At 43.8% G+C, this 20,274-nt stretch overlaps 1 protein-coding gene across 1 annotated transcript in view; it reads right to left on the bottom strand.

The window, feature by feature from the left end:
• CDHR1 (cadherin related family member 1) overlaps positions 1–20,274 on the bottom strand; it is a 48,552-nt gene that overhangs the window by 18,852 nt on the left and 9,426 nt on the right. Inside the window, exons 3-12 of the mRNA XM_009939139.2 lie at positions 19,040–19,185; positions 18,142–18,192; positions 16,073–16,162; positions 15,480–15,566; positions 13,657–13,773; positions 11,823–11,966; positions 8,163–8,241; positions 5,199–5,299; positions 3,229–3,432; positions 177–329 (exon numbers count right to left, since the gene is read on the bottom strand). Coding sequence (XP_009937441.2) covers positions 177–329; positions 3,229–3,432; positions 5,199–5,299; positions 8,163–8,241; positions 11,823–11,966; positions 13,657–13,773; positions 15,480–15,566; positions 16,073–16,162; positions 18,142–18,192; positions 19,040–19,185 — 1,172 coding nt within the window. The remainder of the gene's footprint in view (positions 1–176; positions 330–3,228; positions 3,433–5,198; positions 5,300–8,162; positions 8,242–11,822; positions 11,967–13,656; positions 13,774–15,479; positions 15,567–16,072; positions 16,163–18,141; positions 18,193–19,039; positions 19,186–20,274) is intronic.

The raw sequence follows: 20,274 nt of genomic DNA, 5'->3' as shown, positions 1-20,274 counted from the left end.
CCTTTGGAAGTTTATGAACCAGGGGCAGAAATGAGTTTCCCTTACATGGACTATAATGTCACTGACAATGCATCAGACAGCTTCCAGGTGGATTAAGAAGCTAAATCCCATCAGTACATAAGCCATCAAACACATATCATACACACAGGCAGAGAGGGCACAGAAAGCAGAAGTACCTTGAAGGTTAACACCTTGAATTTTTCATAGTCAATAGCAGCAGAATTTTCCACTATTATTGTAACCTGAGCCTCATTCAGGACTGTTTGGGGAACCACTCGGAAGATGCCACCAGGTCCAACGAGACGGAGGTTGAATTTAGCATTGGCTCCCTGTGAACGAAAGCAGATATGGCATTGTTTTCAGCGAATGATTCCTTTTCCTACAGCCTAGATTGGTTCTGTTTCTTCACACTATATAAAATCAGAATGAGTGTTACTGCTTAGAGCCCTCTGCTCTCCATCCCCTGGGCAAGAGACTGCTAAGAAGCTTAGTTATACAATCCCTCCAGCCTTGGCCACAAGACAGACACAGCTTTGCTTAAAATAGAATGACAAGCTTGGTTATTCTTTCAGTCCTAACGGAAAAACCCTGCAGCAGGACTGGCGAAGAGAGAGGCTCTCGTGGCAAGCAGCCTTGGGATTCAAACCACACACTGTGAGTTAGGGCAGGTAGCAGAGATGACACCATGTGCACATCGGCAGGCAGCTCCTGCCTCCTCCTGGTCCCTGCCAAGGAAAGACAATGGAACTGCACAAGTCAGGACAACGGACCCCTCAGAAGCGCAGCCTATGTCCTAAGAGCTCACAGCCTGGGATGGTGATGCAGAGCCACAAAGATATGCAATTCTCAAACAGAGGTGGTACTCCACGGTTTGCACTCACTGCGTTAAACCAGCCCAGAGTTACAGCCACTAAACCTTTCAGAAGCTGATGCACTTGGGAGAAGAGCTTCGCTTGTGTGGGATGAAATAAGACACGCATTTGACAGCTCCAGGTGAAGTGAAAAGCCAAATCCCGTAATATAAATACACCTTCTAGCCAGAGAGGACATGGGAAGCAGCAATATCTAGAAGGTTACCACCACTTGTGTGTGAGTTGGGAAGAGTGAGCCAGAGCCAGATGGACAGACAAATTCTTTTAAACAAACTAGAGCATGGAAGAGAAAAGATGAAATGGGGATTCTTCAGTTTCTGCCTTACTGGGGAGGCAACTCTCCGAGTTCATCGATTTCTCAAACAATATCACAGTCACAGTGTGACACCCAGCCAGATTCGCTGCCTAGCTGGTGCCATGTTCTCCCCCTAGCATGAGTCTTGAGATGAAGAATTCTAATAAATTTCATACAGGATAACTCTACTTTCAGCTGTATCCCTGGAGGACTTGTTATGAGCACTGCTTGCTGCAACTCTACCTCATGTCAAGAGGAAAAATATTCAGCCATAGTCCCCCAAGGAAACCGGAATGATCCTGGATCTAGACCCAGTGGTCTGCGTTGTTTAGTCATACAAACCCCCACAGCGATAGAGATGACAACAGGCTCTCTTTTCCTGGGTAGTAAAGCCAAACACACAAAGCCAGAGCTGCTGGACTATGGAAAATAATGCTGATGCGGAAAGTGGACCATCTGACCGTACAAAGTCCTCTGCACTTGGGGCCGTACATGACTGGAGGGATGGTGGCATTGGCAGGGACAGAACTTCCTCCTTCCTATGGATGAGCGATTTCTGACAGTGATGTCCACAGAACCCAGACCTGCTTGGAGCAAGCCATGCTGCTGCATGTCTCCAAGCAGACGGCCACGGGACACAGGAATGACTGGAGAAACAACAGCACCGAGCCCTATGTTGTGTCTGTCGGATGAAGAGGGCTGGGGGAGAAATTTCTGCATAATGTTCTTGCAAGTAAAAACTGTCAAATTGTAGGCCTAAACCAGACCTTGCCCACAGCTTCCTCCTCCTCAATTTACCATCCACTCCCCCAAAAGAAAGAGTCACAAATGGCTGTGACAGAATCAGACATATGTTTAATTTTCTTCTCTATATAGTCTTCTTGTATGGAAGGGAAACATTGCATTCTATGTCTTAATAGAAAAGCAACCCAACTCCCCTAGAATGATGTCTTACACCGTACTAGGAAGCTTCTTGAGAGTACAGCGCACTTAGCAATTTTTTCTGCTTATTTTATAGCCTCACTTGGAGCCTGAATATTTTGTCAGCCTGCATATGACACATATATATTTTGTCTCTAAACAGAAGAGATGGGGTTTGTTTCTTTCCTTCTGCAGCAACATCCCCCGTGACAATAGCAGGATAGACGTAGCACTGCTTTGAAAGGAGCCATTTATCTGCTTGCTGCAGAGCAGCGGGAGGGAGGGGGAAGAAGCTAGTGGGTTTGACAGAGTACAATGCAGTCAAAACAGCACAATACTGAGTATGGTTATAGAAGAGCACTCTTTCCGATAGTAATACAGTTCTCAGATGCATTAGGCTTTTCTCTTGTCACTGCCTAACCTCAGGCTAACTCAGACGGATGACATTCATACAGCACTTAGGGATCCCTACAGCAACCATCACCACAGTATCTACGGGCATCACAGGTCAGCTAGATAGCAGGCTGAGATGGATGGAGTCTTCTTTCCTTTTCCTTTATCTGGCTAAAGTTAGTTTGGCGCTGGCATAATTTTTAAGATTATCTAAAAACATCACTCCAGCGGGAATGATTTATCAAGGCATGTGCTGCAGACTCTGGCTGTAACAGAAGGGTCGGAAGGACAATATATCGTAATGAAATCAATGTAAGGGTACGGACTGTATTGTTTCCAGCAGGGCCTGAGAGGACACAGACAGCAATTGCACTTGAAGTTCTTAAAATGATTGGAAGCTCTAAGTAAATCACCAAAGGGTGTACAATCTCGGACATTACGTTGACAACAATGGAGTGTAACCAATAGCTAGTGGAAGTTCATAAGGACTGTTCAATTTTAGTCACCACAAGAACTGGGCTGCAGGTTTAGGACCACCCTTCTCATCGACGTAACAGTATAAGCACACTTCGGGGTCCAAACTCCCTGTGGCAATGGACCCTACAAATACTTTGCCTCCCCTACGCTTTAAGGCAATGCAGGTGAAATAGTCGAGTTCCTAAAATGACGTATCCCCATCTGATAGCTCTTCCTAGTCTTTGGGAAGATAGGACAGGAAAACTGGAAGTCCACATACATTCCACTTACTTGATCTGAGTCGTTGACTGTAATCTTCAGTCCCCTCAGGATTTCACCCTCTGGGGGATGCTCGTACATGGTCAGTTCAAATCTGTTCTGGGGACCATTTTCTCCATAGAACGTTGGAGGATGGTTGTTGAGGTCAACCACCCGTATGGTCACCATGGCAAAGGCATACACTGAGACGTCACCTTCCTGACTGACTTCTGATGCCTGCAGCAGGCAGGAGAGAGAAGAATGATGAGGGTATACTCCCCTTCCTCAGTTCCATGTTCAAATATTGCTCTGTATGTACAAATCACCCTAACATGCTAACTTGTACAAAGATTCATAGCCTTATATTTCTCTAGAAATCTCAGTCCATTTCACACTGAAGTTTATGATGATTAGAAGATTCTGGTAACAAACCAGTCCCAGTAAAGCCCCAGTGAAAAAATTCTCCTCCTCATTTTGTGAGCTTAGCACCTCACCCTAGGCGAAAACAGTACTCTAAAGACAAATAATCTAACAGAGGCAGGATAATTGCTTGCCTAAAGTGTTGACAGAATAAAAAAGGAAGACAATCTTTAAATTTGCCGTGGTACCACAGGCGGTTGATTTTCACATTGCATGCAAGGACTTTAGCCTTGAAAACTCTGTGAGAAAAACCTGTACTTACGGTATTTAGGCAAATATTTGAGAAAGAAAATTGACACAATTCTTTTTTCGAGATTCAGTCTCTGATTTACAATTCTGCTTTGCTGTCTAGATGAGCTTAATTTAAGCTGGATATAGTTTGGACAGACAAGCAAACCTAGTTGGCATTTTTCTGTACTGAAAGATCAAATCTGTCCATATTTCAACAATTCCAACATGCATCCTGATTCACTGGATTGAACCTAAGATGTTCTATCAGGATGGAAACTCTGGCTGGTGTTTTTATAGCAAAACAGATATCTCTAACATGTTATTTTTCTCAAAGGGCTCAAATCCAAAGGCATTAGGCTGCTAAATTTCTGTGAAGATGCTAGTCTGGTAACTGAGGTGCCTGTCACTACCTACGCTGGGTAGTACAACATCCTTTTGGTTCCTCAAGAAGATTTTGTAGCCTGCATGAGCTCTGGGTCACCATAGATATAAACAGCAGATCAGGCAAGCTTGCAAGGGCTTAACTAGTTCCATGTCTGGGAAGCGCTAGCAGACTTCAGTAAACCAGAGAGATCAGGGAAAGAAATGGTGCCTGAGTTTAACTTGGACAACACGAACTCCATGATCTCCCAGGTTCAGCAACCTGCTTGAGCCCACCAGCAACCAAGTGCCGTCGGGGATGCTACACTGGTTCTGGCAGTGTGCAAGGCCTCAAAGCTGCCTTTAGACAATATTGTCCTTGCCATGACAAACTCTCATGGTTATAATATGCATTTGCTTGAAGAAAACTGATATAGTCTTCACAATTTAACTCTACATTTTTATACTCTTGGTCTTTAGAAACTGCTTAAAATAATGCAGCCTGTCACACTGATACCAGCTCATCAAGGTGGTGGCTCACCGAGGTCTTAGCACGTTATCTGTGGCTGATCAGTGCTTCGGGAGCGGATAGTGATACAACAGTGCATGACCTACCCTAGCCCTATTACTAATCACAGATTTGGCAGTTACCTATCTCGTCGCATAGAGGTTACAAGACATTAATTGCCAGTTTAGCAATGAAATCTGAAAACACAGAGAAGAGTTATCTACATATTTCAAAGGATGTTGATTCTCTAGACTCAGAGATTAAATTAGGACAAGATGACTTCATTTGAAAAAAGTAATCTGAGACTCTAAGCACCCCAAGGAACAAAAGCAGTTTGTTCTCTTTTACACTATCAGACACTCTGCTCAAATATTTGAGATAGTTTCTAAAACAGTTAAGTCAGCTATAGATTGAGCTATTTTAGACAAACATGCCTACTCCTGGCATTTAACACCAACAGTCTTCAAGTGGCCACAGAACATACCTGAACTTTTAGTTCATACACTTCTTTCTTGAGCTGATTTGGGCTTTTTATAACAGAAACGGCTCCAGTTGTGTTGCTGATTTCGAATGAGCCTTCGCTTCCTGCAGTAAAACCAAGCTGCTCTAGTTACATGCCATACTTCTTTTTTCTGAACAAGCATGAGCAATCAACCATACACTTCATTAAGCATATCTTTGTCCATATGTGTATCCATATCCATGAGTAGATCTGAAGCTGCTTTTCAAAAATGAAGCATTTCTATGCCTGGTCACAGTGAAAGGAAAACAGAGATGAGGGTCTAAAAGGGTTTCCTCCCCCAGGAAGGGCTCAGTGGAGCTCTGTCCCTGTGGGCAGCTGCCCTCACTTTCCTCTTCCCACCCCGGTCAGGTTCCCTTCGAGCCTCAGCAACCAGGCATGTGAATTTGGTATTCATCTCTATTCTGCTGTCATCTTTATATGCTGGTTTAGACAAAAATAGACATTCCTTATTTTAATTAGCAAATGCATAATTAAGTCTCTGAGAAACAAGAACATTTTTCTCACTAATATCAGCTAAGGTGAGAAGTCTGACAATCTGTCTGAAAGAAACACAGCCACTCTTTCTGCAGACAGCATCTCTGAGAAGCATCTTCTTGCCTTAGACGTTCGGTTGCTCAGAAACTCTCAGCCTCTTGCAAGGCTCTCCTGAACAAAAAGGGATTTTGGAGGATCTAGGGTGAAACACAGCCTTTTTTGAATTGAGGCAGGACAGGGCTGTGGGCTGACTTTGCCGCTCCTGACCTAACTTCCATTGATCTGAGCAGAAGATCAGTTACAGGGCCGTGACCCCTTGAGACCTGGGGAATTTGTGCTGAAGCAAAAGCCAGCTTGCAGAGAGGCAGCGGCCTCTCATCGCGTCTCGCCGTCATGGCTGAAAGCAGGCTGGTGCCTGGGGAGGGGACCTGCCGGTGGCGCGGGGGGCCCTGCCCTGCTCCGCCAAGGGGCTGTGGGCACCCCTGCGTGCTACCTCATGTATGGTATTGGCCACAATCCACTCTTTGTGGCAGAGTCTACCATTAAAAGCAAAAGAGAGGAAAACCCTAATAATGAAGGAGATCAAGACTCCAGGAATAAAGGATGACAACGTGAAAGCCCAGCCATTTTTCTTTTTCTCTAACTCAATTCCAGCAGTGATTTTTACACCATCTGATAGTGCCCTGTTTTGCTAATACCTGCAATAACTGCAACTTCATTAAAGTACACTAGACACCACATTGAAAACATATTGACTCATTCACTGGTCAATTATTAAGATACATTGGCCTGGAAAGTGCATCCTGACTGAGGCAAAGCTTAAGTCAATAGTGGTTTCAAGCCACCATACTTCATGTTATTGTCTGGTTATCACAAGGAAACTGGTAACTCAAAGTATGTAGCATTATGTGTGTTCCTTTGTACAGCATGTTCAGAGGACTGGGGTGTTTTTTAAAATTATCCCACACTCCCCAGATAAAAAATTCTTATAAAGAATAAATAATTTACTATTTGCTGTTGGTATTTTCTTGCCCCTTGACAACTCAGCCTGCAGGCATTGGTATAATGGCTTGTCAAGAGTCATGCCAGGTTCTGAGGTGCAGGGGCAGAAAGCTGTTGTAATCTTTTGTTCTCCATCTATTTCTTAAACATTCTATGCACTAAAAGCATATTCCTTTCCCCTCTTTTCCATTTCATGCTAGCAAAATCCCGTGTAAATGTGTATGAGTAAAGCCTGCTCTCCATTAAGTTATATTTTACGCTACTTACCTGTCATCCTCTTCCATCTTAATTTTCTACTCTCTCCTAAACACTCACCTTTTTTATCCCACAGCACCTTTTTGATCCTCCTCTATTTTCTTGGGAAATCTACTATCTTTCCTCATTAATCCTATTTCCCTTTGACATTTTCCCTAGTTTATTTGCCTTCGCTTATTCTCCTTGATCAATTTCTCCCTTGTCCACCATATTTTCACCTCACTTAATTGTTCTTACTCCTCATTCTCTACCTTTCTTTTTACCTTTTCTCATTTTCCATCTGTTCTCTTCTGCAACACTTTTCTTCTCATATTCCCTTGCATTAAGAAAGAATCTCAGCATGGGTCCCATCTCACATCAAGGCAAATGCCCAGCCGCAACCGCTTCTTTTGTCTCTGGACCTTCTGTTTAGATCATGTAATGCAGTGAAGAACTTGCTGCTTAGCTCTGCAACTACACCTCATCTTTCTCTTATGAAATTTTGGAATCTCTCACATCTGGGAGCTGGGGTGCCATGGAAGTCTTGTTTTGGAGGAAGAGAGAACCAAACAAGACTAAAGTTGTAGCTTGGAGTTTAGTTGAGCGAAGTTGTTGACTTCACCATCTGATGAATCATCAATTCAGTTAAGTCTCACATTTATGCTATTAAAAGATGTGCGACAGACACTGTCAGAATAGCTGATGAGAAGCATTAATCTTCTGGTAACATCTAATTTCTTCCAGCGCAGTGTACAGCTAGTGTCTCTTCACTGGTAAATATAATTTCTTCCAAGAAACCAGAAGTTTGACCATTTAGCCACTTTAATCACAATATTAATAAAAATATCCCCCTAAATACCATGTCTGGGTCTCCCAATGCATTATCTTGCCTCCCAGATTAAACGACAGAGATGCTCAGTAGCAGTGAATGCATGTCCCTTTACACTTTCTGAAATGACAAGCAGTCTACTGATGCCTAATAAATCAGCAATGTTAACAACTCCAAGCATAGTTCTGTGAAGCAGATATAAAACTCAGTGAATCGTATCTTAGCTATTCTCTGGTAGAGAGGGCCCTCAAGTTCTTCGAGGTACCTGACATTATTTCATAAGGGTTTGTCTCAGCTTTACTAAACTCTAGCATATCCCATTCTAATTTAATGTCAGATCTAGTTTCTACTGCTCTTCAGATTTCATACAAGACAAGTCGACTCACCGTTCACAATGCAGTAATGAATACTGTTAGGCTTTCCTCTGTCTCCATCAAGAGCAACAACAGTAAGGACCTCAGAGCCCTGGGGAGAAATGGGAAATCACAGTCTGTGTGCTCAGATCAGAGCAGGGAAATTGCAACTGTGTATTAATAAACTGAAGTTCTGCAAGCCTTTCTGCAGTGAGGTGTGGGGGACAGAGTCGATACTCTTGCTTGTGCTGAATGGGGAACACAGGAAGGGCCACTGACTCCCAGCCAGAAAAAAATGAGTGCTTGGCTTAGCAGAGCAGGAGCTGGATGCTGCTCCTTGGACTAGCTCTGTGTTGTTCCTACACAGATAGTTTCAGTCGTTCCTAGCGATGTTGCCGCCCACGCACTGAGACACCAATGCCAGATTGCCCAGTGCCCAGCCCTCTTGTCCCTTGTTCCAGCTCAGATCTGGGTGAGCACGAGCAGACCGGCAGCAGCACTGCTCCGCTCCCCATGGGCTCCTGGCCAGCACAGGAGCAGCTGGGAACAGTGGCCAGGGACACCCACCTTGAGCCACAGACTTGGACAGAGGATTTGGAGTAACCAGTCTGACACCAGAGGCTTAGTTTGGTTCACTACCAAGATGCCCTTGGGTAGCTGCTGTGTAGGCTCCCAGCGTCACTCCGTGCCCTGTGGCCAGAGAGTGAGCTGAAACACGGGTAGCTGCTGAGGAGTCATCAGGTCATTTTGGCCCTACCTAAGTAGGTTCAGACAGGCAGCAAAAGCAAACACAGATCACAAAGCAACTTGGCCCACAGAATCGCAGAATGACTAAGATTGGATAAGACCTGTAAGATCATCAAGTCCAACCAGCAACCTAACACCACCATGACTGCTAAATCATGTCCTGAAGTGCCATATCCACATGTTTTTTGAACACCTCCAGGGATGGGGACTCCACCGTTTCCCTGGCCAGTCTGTTCCAATGCTCGACCACTCCTTCAGTAAAGAAATTTTTCCTAATATCCAATCTAAACCTCCCCTGATGCAACTTCAGGCCATTGCCTCTCATCCTATCACTAGTTACTTCGGAGAGGAGACCAACACCCACCTCACTACAACCTCCTTTCAGGTAGTTGTAGAGAGCAGTAAGGTCTCCCCTTAGCCTCCTCTTCTCCAGACTAAGAACATCTAGGGCATAAAATTGTGATGAAAATTATGGTGATTTAACTGTCCTTAAACCTTCACTATCCTTCTTTCTGCACAAGCAATGTGGCTGTGGGCCATACATACAGAACTTTTGTACTGGAGACCATTTGCTCGTGTGACTACTCCTATCAACTCAGAGGGATGATGGCTGTCAGCATTAAAATGCTCACCCAAGTGGCAATGAGCTGTGCAATTTAGGCCTCTGAACTAAAGCATTGCTGTTTGGGGCCGCAAAGAGAGGGAACACTAGAGTAACTGTCAGTTAATCAGAAATGGCAACAAGGAACATTTTCATGACAACCCTTGAGTGAATTTTTCAAACAAGAGGAAGGTTCTGTTACAGCAACTGGAAATAAAGAACTGTATTTATTATCATTTGTGCTGGAAGCGGCAATAAAATCTGGCTACCGGGCAAAATACAGTGCAGTCCCTTTGAAGGTGACAGAGCACTTGTAAATTCTGACAACTCCACCAAGGAGAAAAGGAGAAAGTTTACAAAATTAATGCCAAATGTATAAACAACACTAAAACCAGCGAGTGCATCTCTCTCTGTGGAATTCATTCGAATAGCAAAACCCACACTGGGAAGGACCGATTCGTGCTTCCACCATTATAATATCATAAAGGCGTAAAGTATGAGCTCAGGCTGGATGTAATTAACATTTATTGACTCCCATTTCCATAGTAAACACTAACTCCTGTGTGCACCTGATAATTATTTTGAGATCTATATGTTATTATGCAGAATAAATCAATACACACAACATCATTCACTCCAAACATCTGCAAAGCACACAAGCATTACTTCTCTGCCCCGCTGAAACGTAGCAGCCTATGCACTGAAATGCAATATACAGTCAAACCAGGGCTGCAGCGTACACTGTAGCTTAGAAAGTAAAGACACAGTCTTTCTTGAAACTCAAGGGAAGATCAGGTGAACAGCGTGCAGTCACGCTGCCAAAAAGATAGTAGTCCGATGTTGAGTAATTTCATGAGTAGATGCCATTTATCGTCCAATGTATGAAGAACATTTTAATTAAACCTTATGTATCAGGGTGAAAGCTGATCCATAAACAATATCATGACGCTGCTTAGGTACAGAGAAAATTCAATAGTTTGCAGCTTCAAGAAGAATATGAGGCTGAAAGCGTCATGGTGGACATAACTAACTAATTTGCTAAGCTGTATACTCCCTTTTAAGCAACTCTGCCATTACGCTTTTCTGAGGTGATGGCACAGCCAGGAGCTCAGTGTACTCCTTAGATTTTGTGTCTGTCATAGATACAAAGTGGTATCTTCAGCAGCAGACACATGCCGACCTATGCAGTGTTCCCAGTTGTAAGTGGTTTTCCTAAGTTTGTCCCTGATTTCTTGATAGTCTGGTGAGTTTTAGGCCTAGGACTTCCTGGCCCATCCTGCCCATCTAGCCATCACTGAGCAGAAAGTATCCTGCATTTTGGGGATGTCAGGATTGCTTGTCCCCGGGTGATGTCCACAAAGAGTCTAGAGCACTTGGGCATAAATTGTCCCCACACTTTGCAAAGCCAGCTGGTGGTACCAGACTGATGAGCTAGAAAATAAAAGCACCGTGAGACCACATGGCACAAAACCAGACAAAGACTTCCAGCGCGATGTGTTCAGGTGAGGTAAATGGCAACCTCCTTAAGCCTGCAGCCAACTGCCTCTATGGAAGAGCTCTTAGTCACTGTGTGGGCTTAGACAAACATAAATGGGCAGAATACTTTTTGACTTTCATGACAGCAACAGAAAGCCTTGCACAGCTAATTTGCAATGGATGTACATAAGAACAGGTCTGAGATTTGGTCAGCCCATTTCACCGAGGAGTCAAATCAGAGTTTAGGTCCCAGTTTCCAAAATAGCCTGTGTTAGAAACCATAGGGCCATCCTGGCTGAGACATGAAAGACTGCACTTTTTTTGAGACCCCACTTGGAGTCCTGCATCCAGCTTTGAAGCCCTCAGCACAAGGACATGGACCTGTTGGAGAAGGTCCAGAGCAGGCCACAAAAATGATCCCAGGGCTGGAACACCTTCTCTATGAAGAAAGGCTGAGAGAGTTCGGGCTGTTCAGCCTGGAGAAGAGAAGGCTGCGGCGAAACCTTGTGGTGGTCTTTCATTACTTAAAGGGGGCTTCTAAAAAAGACAGGGACAGGCTTTTTAGCAGGGCCTGTTGTGATAAGACAAGGGGTAGTGGTTTTAAACTAAAAGACAGTAGATTTAGCCTGGATATAAGCAAGAAATTTTTAGAATGAGGGTGGTGAAACCCTGGCATAGGTTGCCCAGATAGGTCGTAGATGCCCCAGTCCTGGAAACATTCAAGGTCAGGTTGGACGGGGCTCTGAGAAACTTGATCTAGTTGAAGACGACCCTGCTCATTGCAGGGAGGTTGGACTAGATGACCTCTAAAGGTCCCTTCCAACCCAAACTATTCTGTCATTCTCCTACAGGCGTAAACCAGCACTTACTGCGAGTGTATCCTCATAGACATATCCGTAGTAGGGAGTCCCGATGAACATGGGAGGAGTGTCCTGAACATCCTCCACATTGACAGTAACTGTAGTTGTGGCTGAAAACACTTTGTTGTCGCCCCTGAGCTTCCCACCACCATCCTAGAAGAGAAGTCATCATCAGATCCCTCTGCTGAAAAATGTCTGCAAATCAGCTTATGGCACTGCATGCGCCTTATGAGCCTTCAGAAGCACAGTCCAAGGAATCCCTCCTCTCCCTCAAAACACAGATTAATCTCTGCTGCCCTGTTCCCTTCACTTTTCCATTTGTCCTGCTCCCTCTCTGATTAGGAAGACAGCTTGCAGTGTCTCAGAAGTAATTTCTTATATTGAAAGTCGTCGTGCCAATGTATGCAGTCACACATGATCTCTTATCAACAACACAAGGGACAGGGAATTCAAGGTTTTTTACAGGGAAAAAAGAATTCTAGAAACTGATGCAAAAACTTAGTGACTAAGGTCTACAGCTTTTCATCCCACATATACTCTTGTCATAAACACAAGACAACGTGCAGTAGCAAGGTAGCGCATTTCTAGGGAGAAATTAAACAGTGCACAAGATCAAAGTCTCCTTGGGACTCTCACATGATAAAGTGAAAGCACGGAGGAGCTGTACAGCCAACAACTGTTAGATAGCCACCGTGTATAAACAGTCTCTGGGGGCTTCGCTACAATCAACTCTGTGCTACTGACACAGCAGAGCCAATTAGAAAGATGACTCGCAATTTCAGAAGCTTTTAACACCCTCAGTCTCAGAGCACCGGCTGGAGGTCGGTAGTCATGCTGGTGTATAAGAGCATGAACTGTTCAGCGTGCCTGCTGTACTAATTCTTTTTTAGAATTCTATCTTTTTGGAAAAGACGTGCTCATCTTTTTCCTCCTTGCTGACCCAGAGGCATCATTTAAGCCAAATTTTGTTACTCCTCAACTGAACCCTGGCTAAATAAATACATAAAAAGAGTCGTATGTTTTTCATAAAACACAAGAAACTCAAAGTCCCTATAAGTAACAGCAAAATCATCCTCTTTCCACCCATGTGGGTCTGTTTGTGTGACAGGTCCCCACAGGATCCTGCGAGACTACGTCAGAATCCATAAACTTTCAATGCCTGTTACAAATCCTCAGCTGTGCCACAGGCGCAGGGCTGCTGAAATCGACAGTGGCAAGAAGGGTTGTACAGCAATATTTGCAGGATTTGAATAAGCTCCTGCCACAAGTCAGCAGAGAAGTGAAAGAAAAAATATATCGACAGATATTTCCAGAAAAGGAGTCTGTCACTTGTGTGGCACTGTTCCAGCTGTGCCCTGTATGTTCCTGTGGCTGATGGCTCCAACCCACACTGCACGCCTGCCTGCCAGGGTTTGCCCTTGCTGCCGCAGTACCATGCCCTGGACAGCACGAGCGATCCCTGAGCACCTGCATCCGCCCAAGGGCTGGTGCTTCTTGAAGCCGGGGCTGCACACCCCAACCCTTCCATTCCAGGGGACTCTCAAAACGCACAGGTGGCTTTCTGCAGCGGGGCTCACCATCCTGGTGCTGGGGCCCGAGCAAAATGTGGGAAACCTGCTCCCAGATGCCTCCAGATGTTGTTCAGCAGCAGACACTGGTCACCTTTCCTCCCTCTCTTTTCCACTTTACACCCCACACCTCCAGATATTACAGAGGGAGTGACTCTGCTGCCTCAAACTTATGCTTCATGTTTCAGCAACCCTTTAAATCACACTTGTAAGCTAATCATTCCTACTCTAATACAACCCCCCACCTGCCCTAGTTTCTGATAAAAGCATTGTACCTTGGCTACAACGACGACAAAATGTGTTCTTGATTTCTCGTAGTCCAGGGTGACCCCTATTTTGATGCGCAGGACACCACTGTGACGGTCTATTGTAAACTTATTAGCATGGATGTTCTAGAAGAAAAGAGAAGAAACAGCGAGATATTACAGGTATGGAAATAAGATTGCCGTAGGGATTCATCTTTTATTTCATCTGCTAAAGAGAAACACTAGAATAATGATACGGTTTAGGTGAATAATGTATTTGATGAATTTCACCTCTGTGTGTTTATGAACAATTCATGAACCAGCCACGAGCCTCTCATTATTCAGAATAAATCAGTCACCTGCAATATAGATTTTTGCTTTAATCTTTTAGTATTTCATTGTGAAATCTTAAACTTTGGTTAACACAGTTCATTGCATGGAAAGAGGTAGGGAGGCTTAACAAAAAAGATGATGGGAAAAGGAAGAACAAAAAAGGGGTTAGCCCTTAGTGTTTCAAAGTTCTGCTGGCTTAAAAAAAAAAAGCAGAAAGTTTGCATGCATAGATTATTGTCAATACAGTGATGTTCTGATGATTTTTGTGGTATACAAAAAAAAACCTAAAAGACATCCGATTTCCAAAAAAGGGCTAAAAAATGTCTCCCTCCATTGTTCTAGACTGGAGATATCTATAAACACACCTCGATTTGGGTATCCATACACAATGGCCACTGCTGGATAATCTTGGCCTTTTCAGTGGACTTCACCACCTGCCTACATCAGACTTTCGGAGAGGTCTTTTTCTGTGCAACTTGAGAATTCCAGGAGACTTGGCCGAAAGACACGGCAACATTTCTTCAAAAAATACACGTTTTTAGTATCATTTTTGCCACATAAATATATCAACTAGATATAGAAATTAAAAATTGCTGTTCTTTGGCTTCATAGTCTATCAGCTTAATGGAAAAAGTCCTATGCAAAACTGAATCCTTCAAGTTGCTTTTTACATGGATCATAACTGGTGAAATCAAAACTAAATTTCAACAAGGCACTCAAGGTGTTCTTTCACCGTGTGCCCAAGCTCTTAACAGGATTAGCTTTACTGCTATGCAAATATCTTCCAGCTTGTTTCCATATTGGTATCCAAAGTAAATATTGCAACGAATTGGCTTTGTTTTTTTTCTATTGCCTCTTAAATAAGGGGAACCGCAGCTAGTCTGGACGAAGCTGCTTGGGGGAATAAGGAATTTGAAGGATATAATGCAAAAAGTTGCCCTTTCGGCGTGCAGGAGGTCTGTAATACAGAAATTCAGCTTTAAATCCGGAGCCCTTTCTGTTCTTCATCAGTGGGCAAGAACTGAAAGGCTGGTTTCAAGCAAGCATGTCTTTGTCAGGGAGAAGACTTAATACCTCACATCTCACAGAGTGATCCAGGTCTCACTGATGCACCAGCCTGCTACACCAAAATGCACATTTGGGTTTCCAGCACATTTTGCTTTCTAATGAAAGCTATTTCATGCTTTAGAAATCTCATATGCATACAAGCTTACAAGTTAGACTTGCTCTCCCCATCACTCCAACGAGAAGGCCCATAAGAGCCCTGCCGTGAGAAGTCCTGATGGCAAGCACAGGAGTGACAGCGGCAACTCCAGCTCCTCCTTCTGCCTGCTGGACTGCGCTTGGCTGCCGGCAATTGGACAACATCCGTTTTGTCAAAGCTTGTTTTCTTGTGCATGGCAGAAAATTGGTCCTATAGGCACTAGCTGCAGGCTCAACCCTCAAAATCTTTTTTTAACCTGATTTCTGAGATCTCAGTAAATGAGAGGTGATTTTTGAAGGTACAAGTAATACTTTACCTGCAAGAAGTAGGTGATACTTCCTCCAGAACCCGTGTCTTTATCCACTGCCTCAATCTTAAAGATACTGCTACCAGAGGGAGCATTCTGTGATGAGAAAGAGTTACCAGAGTCACACAGAAATGGAAAACCAGGTGAGTTAAGAAGAAATGAAAAATGGGCATGCAAGGAGGCAGAAAAAGAGTGCGATGGTAGAAAGAATATGAATGCATTGAGGGAACAAAAAAGCAGAAAGAGAAGAGGAAAGATATTAAAAATGGAGGAAACTGGAGAAGAACAAGAAGGAAGAAACACTTGTTAAAATAAAAATGACAGAAAATCTCAGCTAAGACAGAGCGTGTACAATTCTCACTGAAGTAAATTCTAAGAACTCCCAATGACTCACGTCTTGGAGCTTACCCACAAAATAGCACATCTTAAGTACCTACAGACTTATTCCCTAAGTTTGCAGTGAATATTAAATATCTACACAAACTCTAAAGCAAAAGAATGCAGGTTAGTCCTGTGTGTCTTATTATTTTACTGAAAACATACTACCTCCTTGCTACATCCTTTTGAAATATACTTCCAGTATGCAAAGGAACTTCACCAACCTCTGGCACTTGGACTATGTAAGGTGTGTTGATGAACTCTGGGCTCTCATCATTAGCATCCATTACAAGGATCCTGACTTTTTCAGAAACCTGGAGTAGAAAAGGAAGAACATATTGTGACTCAAGCTGATTTTCAACTTGTATCTGTTCATTTGCCTACTAAGCTGTAGTCAAAGGCAATGAAAATTACATTGTAATAGAATACCTTTGCACTACTAAAACTGAGCACATAAAAGAAAAATACAGAAAATCATAGAATCATTAAGGTTTGAAAAGACCTCTAAGATCATCAAGTCCAACCTTCAACCCAGCACCACCATGCCTGCTAAACCATACCCCGAAGCGTCACATCTACACGTTTTTTTTGAACACCTCCAAGGATGGGGACTCCACCACTTCCCTGGCCAGCCTGTTCCAATGCCTGACCACTCCTTCAGTAAAGAAATTTTTCCCAATATCCAATCTAAACTTCCCCTGATGCAACTTCAGGCCATTGCCTCTTGTCCTATCGCTAGTTACTTGGGAGAAGAGACCAACACCTGCCTCACCACAGCCTCCTTTCAGGTAGTTGTAGAGAGCAGTAAGATCTCCCCTTAGCTTCCTCTTCTCCAGACTGAACACTCCCAGTTCCCTCAGCCATTCCTTGTTACACTTGTTCTCCAGACCCCTCACCAGCCTCATTGCCCTTCTCTGGACATGCTCCAGCACCTCAATGTCCTTCTTGTAGTGAGGGGCCGCAAAACTGAACACAGTATTTGAGGTGCGGCCTCACCAGCGCCGAGTACAGGGGCACGATCACCTCCCTGCTCCTGCTGGTCACACTATTCCTGACAGAAGCCAGGATGCCCTTGGCCTTCTTGGCCACCTGGGCACACTGCTGGCTCGTGTCCAGCCAGCTGTCGACCAGCACCCCCAGGTCCTTTTCTGCCCGGCAGCTTTCCCATAATCCACAAGAATTTGGTTTGTGGAGAACACCCAGATATCTCCACACTAAATAAGGAATCTCAGAGTACTTTATAAATTACAGATTGGTGATGATTTTCAAAATTCTTTCTTCTTGTTTGTGGCATTTAAGATACCATGATGTATTTTATGAGAATACATAAAAGACTGTAAAAGATGGTACCCGGCCTCCAAAAGCATTCATTAAAGCCTCATTTTATATCATGATACTAGGTTAATAGTATGCTACTAATATGTAACAATTTATCTTGAACAAAATGTGTGTTCTCTTTCTAAAAATACAGAAACAAGTACATTTGACCTACAAACTTCCCAGCTGTTTGCAAGTGGACATGTGGATGCAATCCCATTATTTCATGTTTACAGAGGTTCCCAGGGCAGTTGTGCCTGTAGGATGCTGGCCCCTCCCAAACGTTTGTTGTAGTAATCTCAGTTAATTTGTTTGAGATAAGCTCTAGAGTTATCCAGTCTTGTGGATAGTAAGCAGGTCTCATTTTTGTGGCACCTCTAGTGGTGAAGCCCAGGTCCTCTTGCAGGCAGACTAATATCCTGGCTGTGACAGCATCTGTCCGTAAACTGAAAATGCCAAGGGAGTTTGTAGAACTAGGACTGGATGCTTGTGCAACGCCTCAGGCAAGTCCTTAATGATTAGATGTGATCAAGAAACCTCCCACCACCTTAGCCTGAGCAAATCTTCTTAATGCCGTGCTAGAGAAACATTGCAAGAGTGGAAGCACAGCCAGCTGTTGAGTGTCCAAAACTAGTTGCTATAAGGTCACACACTTCTCCAAAAAGCATCCAGAGTTTTCTTTGGTATGAATCCTACTGAGCTGACAGCGAAACTCTGTAGGAAGCTGCTGTAATTCTGCAGGCCACAAAGTCAGTCTTTCAGCTCACACTACATTATAATTATCCTCAAATAGCTGAGAAAGGAGCTGGAGTGAGACTTCAGTTACTGGGAGTTCAGCAGCTCTTGAAACAGGAGGTGAGACTCGAACGAGATTATGTTTTCTGATAAAATGAGATAGTCCCTGTAATGTAATTTAGCAGAAGGATGTATGCAGGGACAGACAGTTTGACAAGCTACAGCACAATGAAATACTTACTGTACTCAGGCCATCTGAAATACTGACAATGACTTCAATCTCATCTTCCTTCTATAAAGCAAGAAAAACCTTCTGTTAGGGAAATGGCCTTTGCCCTGATTGGAAAAGGGACTGCAGATGTAAATATCTCTCAGCAGGTGGATGAAAGCAACAACTAATTACACAAAGCAACCACAGCAGAGGCTAGGAAGACCCCTCAGGGGCTCCAGTTGAAGGGCTCCTTGGACTTTATGTGGCTACTGTCAAGAGATGGTTGGTCTGGGAATCCTTCTTGTCTTGTAAAGTGCTAGTGAAAATCAGTCACCTTTTTCAAGAAACACTCCCTAAAAAGGCACGATTGATTCGGAATTCTTCTGTCTCAGTATATGGTATTTTGAAGGGCTTGCTAAGTACTGCATGCCCCTCCCCATGAAGGAGACATCAAGGGTTCAATGCCTGTGTTCCCAGAACAAGGCTGCCTTGAGGCCACTATTGGTGGCAACATCTTTAAGCCACACAGTTACCTGGGCTAAAGGGCTATGATGTGACTAGAGCAGTGTCCTGGGACACTGCAAACACAAATCTCTACTTCCTCCCAACAACAGGGGATCTCTGAGGATTAGAGGGCTGTAAATGCCCCTAAGCTCTTGGTAGGGTACAGGTGGGGAAAGACAGGAATAAAGAGTAAACTCCTCTTTTGGCAAACGCTGGACAGATAGCTGCCGAAAAATTTGATAGCAGTGTCAGTGGCACAAGTCAACTGAAAATCACTGTGATGAGTGAAGTATAATGTCTCAGAACTGTAAAGTGTATTACATGTTTCAGGGGCAAATAAGTTGACATTGTCCCTCAAAGCCACAGATCAAATTAAACTGAAGGAAACTCCATGAACACATGGAGTGGTGCCATTTCACTGTACCTCTCTGTCAAGCTCCTCGATCAGTGTAACATTTCCAAGGTTCTCGTCAACAGAAAAGTAGCGCCTTGATCCAGCTTCATAGCCCAGGCCATATGTCACAGGATCCCCTTCTGGATCAGTTCCATTCAGAGTGTACACATGGGTACCTGAAAAATTGGCATTCAACAGCATTGCCCGGTGGTTACTTCAGTCAGTGAATATTTCACTGGTCTGTTCCTCAGGAACTGAGCTACCCTGTGGCATGCAAAGGTTTTGTGACTCAAACCCACTCACTGGGAAATACGGATAAGTAGATAGTTCAACAGTCCTGAGTGCCACTTTTTAGCCTGCTGGTTAAACTGAGGACTGGACCCAGGCTCTGAAGCTCAGGAGACGCAAGGACATTTGCAGACTTTTCCACTTACTCTCAGAACCAATAGATGCAAAAGTCTTCTTTCCTACTCCACTCCCCCTCATTAGCTCCCTCTCATTAAATTCTCTGCTTCACACACCCACTCATGCTCATGCCAATTAATAATTCTCCAAACTTGCCAATGTATTTCTTTCACAAGCTGGGAAAAGAGAGATTGTTCTTTCTATTTTTAAACATTTGAGAAGTTGGTGCCAGTTTTTTCAGTGAACTGACTTTGTTTATCAGAAGCAGCCCTTCCTGGGGGAGTTATAACACCCACGTTTTCAAAACATGGTGAGGGTTTATTGGCAATATTTGCTTAAACTTACATGTCTGTCATTCTACTCTGCATTAATATCTTCATCCAAAGAACTTCCAGCACTTTACAAATATCAGTTAACTGAGCCTGAAATATAAAACACTGTTGTTGTTTCCTTCCAGTCTGCTGTGCCTTGGGTGAGGTACCCAAGATCTTCAAGTTGCAGAGGTTCGAAACAAAAACTCTGCTTTATATCTAGCAAAGTTCTTTGCACTGGAAAAACTGTAGCCAAGTGACTCACTGGTTAGTAGTGAGTTTTGCTTGCGCATGGGATGCAAAGGTGTGATGGAAGGATCCCTGCTCAGCAAGTTAGCACAAAGCTAAGGAAGAATACTGTTACAGGGAACCCAGAAGACTCCAGTTTTAAACTACTCTGGCCCTGAGTTTGAGAGATTTTTAATTCTGTTCTCAAAAGTCATACTCTTCTCCTTACATCCTCCCTGCAGGAGTGTTTCACTGACCAGTTCCATAAGCTTCTGTTTAACTCCAGAGCTTCGGCTGAGGTCCTGCCTAAAGCACTGACAG

The sequence above is a fragment of the Opisthocomus hoazin genome, chromosome 6 (genome assembly GCF_030867145.1).
Source record: "Opisthocomus hoazin isolate bOpiHoa1 chromosome 6, bOpiHoa1.hap1, whole genome shotgun sequence".
In the NCBI taxonomy this organism is placed as follows: Eukaryota; Metazoa; Chordata; class Aves; order Opisthocomiformes; family Opisthocomidae; genus Opisthocomus; species Opisthocomus hoazin.
The sequence above is the reverse complement of the archived record's forward strand: the minus strand, read 5'-3'. Positions and strand labels throughout refer to the sequence as shown.